This window comes from Anser anser (assembly GCF_964211835.1).
Source record: "Anser anser genome assembly, contig: HAP1_SCAFFOLD_344, whole genome shotgun sequence".
NCBI classification, from domain to species: domain Eukaryota; kingdom Metazoa; phylum Chordata; class Aves; order Anseriformes; family Anatidae; genus Anser; species Anser anser.
The window spans coordinates 75,019-85,926 of record NW_028153540.1 but is presented as its reverse complement, the minus strand read 5'-3'; the positions used below and the strand labels follow the sequence as shown (position 1 = coordinate 85,926).

Sequence of the window (10,908 nt, the reverse complement as noted above, 5' to 3'; positions counted from 1 at the left end):
CCACCCCCCCTATAAAGACCCCGGACACGGGGAGGGGACCCCCAGCGTCCCCCCCGCACCCCAAAAAAGCACCACGCAGCGCCCCCACCTTCGCGAAATCCTTTTATTCCCCCCCCCCCCCCCCCCCAAAAAAATAAAAATAAAAATAAAAATAAGGGTTTGGGACGTGCTGGGGCCGGGGGGGTGGGGTTGGCGACGCCGTGGGGGGGTCGGTGACAATACGGGGGGACTGGGGACAATAGGGGGGGGTCGGTGACGACGTGGGGGGGTCGGTGACGACGTGGGGGGGTCACTGCTGCTTGGAGCGGGGCCAGAGGCGCCCGGCGAGGGCCCCCAGGAAGAGCCCCGGCGGCTTCTTGCCCTGCGCCAGCTCCGCCAGGCGCTGCTGCTCCTCCTGCGACGAGACAAAAAAAAAAGCGAAAAATCAAAAAACCCCGCGCCCGCGGGGCCCCCGAGAGACCCCAGACCTCGGGCGCGGGCCCCCCCGACCCCAAAAACGTCCCCCCCCCGTCCCCGAAAACCTCCTCGAGCTGCGAGCGGCGGCGCTTGAAGGCGGCCAGCGGGTCGTCCTCCAGCGCGTAGTTCTCCAGCACCGTGCGCACGTCCTCCACGCCGCTCAGGGCGATGGCTTACGGGGAGGGGGGGGTAAAAAGGACGGGGTGAGGAGGCGAGGACGGGGGTTTTTTTGGGGCGGTTCGGGGCTTTTCGCTCACTTTTGAGGAAGGCGGCGAGGTCGTAGAGGGCGCGGTCGTCGGAGCTGCCGTCCCAGCGGCGCAGCGCCAGCCCGTTGTAGGGCTGCAGGCAGAAGGCTTCCTTGCGGCAGTCCACCACCACCACCTTGGCGGGGTCTCTGTTGAGGCACGAGATGTCCTGGGGGGGGGACAAGGGACGGCGAGGGGCTGGCAGGGAGGCCGGGGGGGGCGCCCACAAAGCGTCGCCGCGTGTCCCCCCCCCACCTCAAACCCACCTTGACGTGGCGCCCGTCCATGTAGCGCGTGGCGTCGCGGAAGAGGCGGGTAGGAGACGAAGCCGTGCGGGTCGATGCTGTCGATGAGGGGGAAGGCGGTCTGGGAGGGAGCGAAAACAGGGTTTTTTAGGGTCGTTTCGCCCCCCCTTTTTTTTTTTTTTAAAGGGGGGGGCGCCGCCGTGGCCCCCACCCCGCGGGGGGGGCGCTGACCATGCCCGTTTCGGAGGTGAAGACGACGATCTCGTAGAGGGGCGCCAGCTGCTGCAGGAGGCTCTCGATGCCCGGGCGCTTCTTGAAGCGCCAGCCGGTGACGAGCTTTTCGGGGGGGGGGGGACACAAAAATGTCACCTGGGGGGGGGTGGCAGCGAGGGGGGGGGACACACACGGGGACGGGGGGGCACCCACCGACCACTCGGGGTGCAGCAGGACGTCGGTGAGCTCGATGACGAGGGTGTAGGGGGGCTGGTAGTAGGGCTCGCGCAGGGGGTCCGGCAGCAGCTTGGGGCTGGTGGGCTCGATGATCATCTGGGGGGGGGGTTTAGGGGTGAGACCCCCCCCCGAAATAAAGGGGGGGAGCCCCCCCAACTTGGGGAGAGACCCCCCTGAAATTTAGGGGACGGGGACCCCTCGAATTGGGGAGAGAGCCCCTCAAATGGGGGGGGGAGCCCCTCAAATTGGGGATGGGGGGCACCCCTCGAACTGGGGGGGCTCAAATTATTAGGGGGAGAGGGGGCACAAATTATCGGGGGGGGCCAAATTATCGGGGGGATCCCTCTAATTATTTGGGGGGGAACAGGGGAGCCCCTAATTACTGAGGGGGGGGGAACGGGACCCCAAAAGCAACACGTAACGCCCCAAAATGAGGTCAAGGCCTCCCAAAAGGGGACCCCAAAACGGGGACAAATCTCACAGGGGGGGGGCTCTCGGGGTGCCCCCCCTCACCCCTGCAGGAGACAAGCAGCCCCAAAACGAGGCCAAACCCGAAGAAATTGGGCAAAAAATCCCCCCCCAAACCTGTCTGTAGTCCTTGAAGTATTTGTAGGTCCGGCGCAGCTGCTGGATGCCCACGGGGTCTGCGGGGAAAAAGGGGGGGGGGGGGCGAGAGAGCCATTTGGGGGCCCTGTGCCCCCCCCAGTGACGCCCCCCCCCCCCTTAATTCCTTTTCTACATGGGAAAAACCCCAAAAGCGCCAAAATTCCCTCGGGGGTGTTAAAAACCTTATAAAAGGGCGCGGGGAGGTGACAAATGGCCCCGAGGACGCGTCCGTCCCCGTCCCCCCCCCCCCCCCCCCAAGGGGGGTCACTCACCGCCGTCGAACTCGTCGGGGACCTGCAAAAAATAAAGGGGGGGGGGGCAAAAAGTATTACGGGGTGGGGGGGACCCCATAAAAGGGGGGGGACCTCATAAAAGGGGGAGACCCCATAAAAAGGGGGCGACCCCGTAAAAAGGGGTTGGGGACAGCGGGAAGGGGGGGGGACAGCGGGAAGGGGGGGGGGCACGGGGACAATTTGCAGCTAGGTGAGGTGTTTTTTTTGGGGGGGGGGCTTCCTGAAAGCCCCTTGATGTCCCCGGGGGGGGGCCGTTGTCACCTCCGCCCCCCTGGGGACATCAAAACCCCGCTGCCGGCCCCGAATAATAATAAAAAAAGGGTTTTTGGGGGGAAAAAAGAAGAAAAAAGCTGCCGGGAGGAGGGGGGCACCTCGGGGGGGGGGGGCGCAAAGTCCCATGGGTCTGTCCCCCCCCCACCCGCACCGTGGGGCGCGGTCCCCGAAATGGGGTGAAAAGAGCAAGAAAAGGGTGCGGGGCTGCTGAGGGGAGGGGGGGGCGGGGGGGGGGAAGAGGGGACCTGGGGGGGGGGGACAAAGGGACGGGGGGGGGACAGAGGGGACCCGGGGGGGTCAGAAGGGACCTGGGGGGGGGAACCGGGAGGGGGGGTCACAGGGATTGGGGTGGGGGGGGTCAGAGGAGTCCTGGGGGGGGGGACAAGGGACCGGGGGGGTCAGAGGGACCCGGGGGGGGGGGGGGAATCAGGAAGGGGGGGGCAAGGGGGGACAGGGGGGGACAGAGGGGACCCCGGGGGGGGAGAACCGGGGGGGGGGGGGGCACAGGGGACCGGGGGGGGCACCGGGGGGGGGCTCACCTTGGCCCCGTGCTCGTCCACGGCGTTGCTGCCTGCGGGGAGGGAAAAGGGGGCGTGAGGTGGGGGGGGGGGGGGGGTACGGCCCCGGTAACGGTTAATTTGGGGGGGGGGGGTCCCGGGGGGTCTCACCAAAGACGTAGACGATGGCCACGCCGGTGCCGGCGCCCAGCAGCCCCCCAGGCGCAGGGCCAGGCGCCGAGCCCCCGCCAGGCGCTGCCGCCGCCGCCGCTCCTCCTCCTCCTCCTCCTCCTGCCGGTGCCGCCGCTCCTCGTCCGACCGGGAACCGGGCGGGGGGGGCCCCGCTGCTGCCTGGAAATAAAGGGGGGGACCAAACGGTGAGCGATGGGGGGGTGGGAACCGGGAGACCCCCCCCCGGTGAACCGGGACACAACCCCCCCCCTCCTCCTCCGGTTACCGGGACCCCTCTCCGGTAAACCGGGAGGCCCCCGCCTGTAACCGGGAGGCCCCCGCCTGTAACCGGGAGGCCCCCGCCTGTAACCGGGAGGCCCCGCCTGTAACCGGGACCCCCCCCCGGTTACCGGGAGCCCTCCCCTCCGGTAACCGGAGATGGGAACCGGGACACCACCCCCCCTCCGGTTACCGGGAGCCCCCCCCGGTTAAACGGAAACGGGAACCGGGAGCTCCCCGGTAAACCCGGCCCCCCCCTCCCTCCAGTAACCTGGGCCCGCCCCCCCGGTAACCGGAGATGGGAACCGCCCCCCCCCACTCCGGTAACCCCCTCCCCCTCCCCTCCGGTAAACCGGGAGCCCCCCCCCCGGTAACCGGAGCCCCCCCGCAGGCCCCGACCTGGTGCAGCCGCAGCCGCTCCTGCAGCACCTCGGCGGTGCCGGCCCCGGTGCCGGTGCCGGCCCCGGAGGCGGCCCTGAGGGCCCCGCCCAGCCCAGCGCGGCCCGGCCCCGGCGGGCCCCGAGGGCGGCGCGGGCCCCGCACGCCGCCACCGCCCGCCGCCGCCGCCATCTTCCCGCAGGCCGAGGGGCAGCGCGCAGGCGCGGCCCCGCCTCCGAGCGCCGCCCATCACCGCCAGTGGCCAATGGGGGAGGAGGGCGAGGCGGGAGGACCAATGGGGAGAAGGGGGCGTGGAGGAGGGCGGGAGGTGGGCGGAGAGCCCGGCGGACGCGCGGTCCTAGCGCCCGGCGCTCGGTCCCAGTATCCCCCCAAACGGTCCCAGTACCCCCCCACTCCGCCCCAGTAACCCCACCCCCGGTCCCAGTACGGCCCCCTCGATCCCAGTACCGCCCCTCCCGGTCCTAGTACCTCCCCCCCCGTCCCAGTACCCCCCGCCCCGGTCCCAGTATCCCCTCCATCCCAGTACCGGTACCCCCGTCCCAGTATCCCCTCGGTCCCAGTATCATCCCCCCCCCCAGTCCCAGTATCCCAGCGGGGCTGATGAGGACATGGAGCAGCAGGGACCCCAAAACCCGTGATCTGGGGGTCCTGGGGACATATGGGGACATGGGCACCTGGGGACATGGAGCAGCAGGGACCCCAAAACCCATGATATGGGGTCAATGGGGACAAGGGGCTGACGGGGACGTGGGGCACATGGGGACGTGGAGCAACAGGGACCCCAAAACTTGAGATATGGGGGTCATGGGACATGGGGCTGATGGGGATGTGGGGGACACGGGGACATGGGGCAACAGGGACCCCAAAACCCATAATATGGGGGTCCTGGGGACATGGGGCTTATAGGGACATGGGACTGGTCCTGGGGACATGGGGCTTATAGGGACATGGGACTCATTGGGACGTGGAGTAACAGGGACCCCAAAACCCGTGATGTGGGGGTCCTGGGGACACTGGGACATGGAGCAGCAGGGACCCAAAACTTGTGATATGGGGTTAATGGGGACATGGGGCTGGTGGGGATGTGGGGGACATGGGGACATGGGGCAACAGGGACCCCAAAACCCGTGATATGGGGGTCCTGGGGACATGGGGGACATGGGGCACCTGGGGACACGGAGCAGCAGGGACCCCAAAACCCATGATATGGGGTCAATGGGGACAAGGGGCTGATGGGGACATGGGGCACATGGGGACATGGGGCAGCAGGGACCCCAATCCCAATGATGTGGGGGGTCCTGGGGACATGGGACTCATGGGGACGTGGAGCAGCAGGGACCCCAAAACCTGTGATATGGGGTTAATGGGGACATGGGGCTGGTGGGGATGTGGGGGACATGGGGACATGGGGACATGGTGCACCTGGGACCCCAAAACCCGTGCTATGGGGATCCTGGGGACATGGGTCTTATAGGGACATGGGACTCATTGGGACGTGGAGTCGCAGGGACCCCAAAACCCATGATGTGGGGGTCCTGGGGACATGGGGGACATTGGGACATGGAGCAGCAGGGACCCCAAAAGTTGAGATATGGGGTTAATGGGGACATGGGGCTGGTGGGGCTGGTGGGGACATGGGGACATGGAGCAGCAGGGACCCCAAAACCCATGATATGGGGCCAACGGGGACAAGGGGCTGACGGGGACGTGGGGCACATGGGGACGTGGAGCAACAGGGACCCCAAAACCCGTGATGTGGGGGTCCTGGGGACATGGGGGACATTGGGACATGGAGCAGCAGGGACCCCAAAACCCGTGATCTGGGGCCAACGGGGACAAGGGGCTGACGGGGACGTGGGGCACATGGGGACGTGGAGCAACAGGGACCCCAAAACTTGAGATATGGGGGTCATGGGGATGTGGGGCTGATGGGGATGTGGGGGACATGGGGACATGGGGCAGCAGGGACCCCAAAACCCGTGATGTGGGGGTCCTGGGGACGTGGGGCACACGGGGACACGGGGACATGGGGCAGCAGGGACCCCAAAACCCGTGATGTGGGGGTCCTGGGGACGTGGGGGACATGGGGCAGCAGGGACCCCAATGCCCGACCCCAAAAGCCCCCCCGTAACAGAGCCCGGGCCCATTCCTGGCGCCCACCTTTATTCCAGCACCAAGGGTTGGGGGGGGGGGGGGGCGAAAGCCGGGGGCCGTGTTAGCGCCAGCACCCCCCCCCCGCGGAGAAATTGGGGGGGGGGGATTAAAATTGGGGTGAAAAGGGGGGAAAAAAAACACCAAAAAGCTGATTTAGGATCTTCTGGGGGGGGGGGAGGTTAAACCCCCCCCGGGCCGATGGCGAAGCTTCCTCCTCACCGGTTCACCTCCTCCTCTTCCTCCCCCGGGGGGGGGCCCCGGGCGGGGGGGCTGAGCTCCAGCTGGGGCAGCTGGAATTTGGGGTCCCCCCCCCCGGCCCCGGCCCCGGCCCCTTCCTCGGCCCTCGCCAGCTCGGGGGGGCACTGGGGGGGGGCCAGCTCCAGCCGGGGCAGCCGCCCCTTGGCCTGCTTGGGGGGGGGCTGCGGCGGGGACCCCCCCACCGAGAAGCCCACCTTGGGCACCCAGCGCCGGGGGGGGGCCTCCGGCTCCGTTTTGGCCTTAGAAAAACCCCGACCGGCTTTGGGTGCGGGGGGGTGGGGGGGCGGCCCCCCCCCGTTTTCCTCGCCCCCCCCCCTTTGCCCTTCACCAGCACCAGCACGGCCTTCCTCACGCTGCCCATCCTCATCCTCGCCCGCTCCCCCCTTCGCCCTCCGCCACGGGGGGGGATTTGGGGGGCTTCGCCCCCCCCCCGCGCCCCCCGGGGCCGCCAGCTCCAGCTCGGGCACCTTCATCGCCGGCCTCTTCCTCGCCCCCTCAGCCTCCCCCCCCGGCCTCCCCCCTTCCGAAAAGCCCACGGCGGGGACGGAGACCCCCAGGCCTCCCCCCCCCCAGTTTTTGGGCCCCCCCAGCAAGCTCTCGGCGCTGCCCCCCCGCCCCGCCGGCCGCGCTTTGGGGTCCCCCCCGCTGCGGATGTCGGGGCTCGAACCCCCAAACCGGGGCAGCCTCGCCCCCCCCCGCCGCCACCCCCCAGCTCCCAGCCCCCGGGGGGGCCAAATTTGCCCGGCGGCCCCTTCGCGTCCCCCCCCTTGGCCTTGGGGGGGGCGAATTTGGGGGGCTTCGCCTCGGGGACGCCCGCGTCCCCCCCGCTCCCCAAAGCCACCTCGAGGGCCACCGCGGGGGCGGCCACCTCCAAGCCGGGCAGCTTGGGCCCTTCTCCCTCGCCGCCGCCGCCGGGCGTTTTGGGGCAAGAAAGGCCCAATTTGGGCAACTTCCCTTGGGCGCCGGCTTTGGGCAGCGCCAAACCCACCTCGACCTTGGGGACGGCGATGGCCAGGACGGGTGACACGGGTGACACCGGCGCCACCGGCGCCACCTCCTTGGGCGCGGGGGCGCCCAGCCCCACCTTGGGGACCCCCACCTTGGGGACCGCCACCTTGGGGACCCCCACCTTGGGGACCCCCACCTTGGGGACCCCCACCTTGGGCACCGCCACCTCCACGGCGGGCAGGCGGGGGCCCCCCCCAGGCTCCGGTGTCCCCCCCCCGGGCTCGGTGAGGGTCCCCGGCAGGGCCACCTCCAGCGCCGCCGCCGCCTCCCTCACCGTCACCCGCGGTGGCCGGGGGGCTTCGGGCACCGCCGGGGGGGGCGAGGGGGTGGCGGGGGGGGGCAGCAGGGCCAGCTTGGGCAGGGCCAGCTCCACGTCCACGGGGGGCGACGGGGGGGGCTTCTTCTTGAGGGGCGCCAGGCTCAGGAGGTTCTGGGGGGGGGGGGGACACAAAAGGGGGGTGGGTTGGGGTGTCGGGGGGGGGCGTGGGGACAGCCAGCGGGAGGGGGTGGCACCCGTGGGTGTCCCTTGTCCGTGGTGACAACCGTGGGTGTCCCGTGTCCCCAGTGCCACCCACGAGCACCCCATGCCCCCAGCGCCACCCAAGGGTGCTCCATGTCCCTAGTGCCACCCACGGGCAGCCAGTGCCACCCCTGGGTGTCCCATGTCCCTTGTGTGATCAACGAGCATCCATCCCATGTCCCCAGCACCACCCATGGGTGGCCCACATCCCCAGGGCCACCCATGGGTGCCCCTTATCCCCCGTGCCACCCACGAGCATCCCATGTCCCCAGTGCCACCCATGGGTGTCCCACGTCCCTTGTGTCGCCCATGAGCACCCCATGTCCCCAGTGGCACCCATGAGCACCCCATGCCCCCAATGCCACCCAGGGGTGTCCCATGTCTCCACTGCCACCCATGGGCGCCCCATGCCCCCAGTGCCACCCAGGGGTGTCCCACGTCCCTTGTGTCACCCACAGGCACCCCACGCCCCCAATGGCACCCGTGAGCACCCCACGCCCCCAGTGCCACCCATGGGCACCCAGTGCCACCCATGGGTGTCCCACATCCCTTGTGTCACCCACAGGCACCCCACGCCCCCAATGGCACCCACAAGCACCCCACGCCCCCAGTGCCACCCATGGGCACCCAGTGCCACCCAGGGGTGTCCCACGTCCCTTGTGTCACCCACAGGCACCCCACGCCCCCAATGGCACCCACAAGCACCCCACGCCCCCAGTGCCACCCATGGGCACCCAGTGCCACCCAGGGGTGTCCCACGTCCCTTGTGTCACCCACAGGCACCCCACGCCCCCAATGGCACCCACAAGCACCCCACGCCCCCAGTGCCACCCATGGGCACCCAGTGCCACCCAGGGGTGTCCCACGTCCCTTGTGTCACCCACAGGCACCCCACGCCCCCAATGGCACCCACGAGCACCCCATGCCCCCAATGCCACCCAGGGGTGTCCCATGTCTCCACTGCCACCCATGGGCGCCCCATGCCCCCAGTGCCACCCAGGGGTGTCCCACGTCCCTTGTGTCACCCACAGGCACCCCACGCCCCCAATGGCACCCGTGAGCACCCCACGCCCCCAGTGCCACCCATGGGCACCCGGTGCCACCCATGGGTGTCCCACATCCCTTGTGTCACCCACAGGCACCCCACGCCCCCAATGGCACCCACAAGCACCCCACGCCCCCAGTGCCACCCATGGGCACCCAGTGCCACCCAGGGGTGTCCCACGTCCCTTGTGTCACCCACAGGCACCCCACGCCCCCAATGGCACCCACGAGCACCCCATGCCCCCAATGCCACCCAGGGGTGTCCCATGTCTCCACTGCCACCCATGGGCGCCCCATGCCCCCAGTGCCACCCAGGGGTGTCCCACGTCCCTTGTGTCACCCACAGGCACCCCACGCCCCCAATGGCACCCACGAGCACCCCACGCCCCCAGTGCCACCCATGGGCACCCAGTGCCACCCATGGGTGCCCCACACCCCCAATGCCACCCCCCTCCCCCCGGCCACTCCCGCCCCCAATCCCCGTCACCCACCAGCCTGGCCACCTTGGCCTTGGGCCCCTTGCCCTGGGGGGGGGCTGCGGTGGTCCCGGGGGGTCCGCGCCCCCCCGGCCCGGCGCGCTTGAGGCAGAAGGAGACGCGGCAGGGCTGGGCGCAGCGCAGCACCCGCGCCGCGTCCTCGCACCGCACGTCCTCGAAGAAGACGCGGGCGCTCAGCAGCCGGTCACCTATGGGTGGGGGGGGGGGGGGGGGACAGGAGGGGGGTGACGTCGGCTTTTTGGGGTGGGGGGGGGCACCAAAAAAAGGGGGGGGGGGAGGCTGACCTTGGCGGAGGCCGGAGCCGCGGTGAGCCTCGCGGACGTAGATGCCGTCGCGGCCGCCGGCCAGGACGATGTCGCCCGCGCCGGCCTCCACCACGACCTCCACCAGCTCCGGGGGTGGCAGCTCCTGGGGGGCACCGCGGGGGGGGTGGCACTCGACGAGGGGGGCACCCAAGGGTGGGGGGCACCCAGGTTCGGCGTCCGACCGCCGACATCCTTCCTCCCTCCTCGTCCTCCATCCCCTCCAGCCTCCTCTTCCTCCTCTTCCTCCATCCCCTCTGGCCTCCTCTTCCTCCCCCCGATCTCCTCTTCCTCTGTCCCCTTTGGCCTCCTCTTCCTCCATCCCCTCTGACCTCCTTCTCCTCCCTTTGACCTCCTCTTCCTCCCTCTGACATCCTCCCTCCTCTTCCTCCCTCCGGCCTCCTCTTCCTCCATCCCCTACAGCCTCCTCTTCCTCCCTCCAACCTCCTCTTCCTCCATCCCTTTCTCCCTCCTCTTCCTCCCTCCGGCCTCCTCTTCCTCCATCCCCTACAGCCTCCTCTTCCTCCCTCCAACCTCCTCTTCCTCCATCCCTTTCTCCCTCCTCTTCCTCCCTCCAACCTCCTCTTCCTCCATCCCCTCCAACCTCCTCTTCCTCCTCTTCCTCCATCCCCTCTGGCCTCCTCTTCCTCCATCCCCCCCCCAACCTCCTCTTCCTCCCCCCAACCTCCTCTTCCTCCGTCCTCACCTCTCCGCTGGCCCGGGGGGGCTCCATGGTGCCCGGGGGGGGGGCCTCGGCGGTGCCCGGGGGCGTCACCAGTGTCACCACGGGGGGAGGGCGGGGGGGGGGGGGGGCTGCAGGGGATGGGGCAGAGACGCCGTTGAGCCCCCCCCACGCTGCAGCCCCCCCCCAAGTTGAACCTCTTGCGATGCGACCCCCATTGCAGCCCCCCCACTGCAGACCCCCCCCCTTGGGGACCCCCCATTGCAGCCCCCATTGACCCCCCCCCATTACAGACCCCCCCCCGCACCCCCCCATTAAAGACCCCCATCGCAACCCCCCAGTTTTAATCCCCCCCTATTCCAAGCCCCCCCTAGCACCCCCCATCCTAGCACCCCCATTGCACCCCCCCCCCCCAATTCACCCCCCTCCAGCGTGTGTGGGGGGCACATCCCCGTCCCCATCGCCCCCCCCCCCGTGTGACAGGGGGACATGCCGGCAGGGTGGCAGGGTGACATTTCCCTCCCACGCC

General features: G+C 69.6%; 2 protein-coding genes across 3 annotated transcripts; both read right to left on the bottom strand.

The window, feature by feature from the left end:
• Positions 1–89: 89 nt before the first annotated feature.
• TIMM50 (translocase of inner mitochondrial membrane 50) lies at positions 90–3,258 on the bottom strand. Its single transcript, XM_083854172.1, is given in 11 exon segments — positions 90–394; positions 522–628; positions 714–870; positions 968–1,015; positions 1,017–1,067; positions 1,178–1,282; positions 1,373–1,492; positions 1,982–2,040; positions 2,275–2,296; positions 3,108–3,139; positions 3,237–3,258. Coding segments are annotated over 7 exon segments (693 nt in total). The 5' UTR covers positions 1,982–2,040; positions 2,275–2,296; positions 3,108–3,139; positions 3,237–3,258; the 3' UTR covers positions 90–289.
• Positions 3,259–4,841: 1,583 nt separating this feature from the next.
• On the bottom strand, positions 4,842–10,505 carry PRX (periaxin). Of its 2 annotated transcripts, none has more exons than XM_083854171.1 (4): positions 10,404–10,505; positions 9,680–9,803; positions 9,390–9,583; positions 4,842–7,764 (listed from the first exon to the last, which is right to left on the bottom strand). In XM_083854171.1, exons 1-4 carry the CDS (start codon positions 10,428–10,430, stop codon positions 6,796–6,798), a joined length of 1,314 nt encoding a protein of 437 aa, XP_083710297.1. In that variant the 5' UTR covers positions 10,431–10,505; the 3' UTR covers positions 4,842–6,795. The 2 variants fall into 2 exon arrangements, with proteins under 2 accessions (XP_083710297.1, XP_083710296.1); XM_083854170.1 differs by lacking the exon at positions 10,404–10,505 and adding an exon at positions 10,277–10,348 and having other exon boundaries at positions 9,680–10,166.
• Between the last annotated feature and the right edge of the window lie 403 nt (positions 10,506–10,908).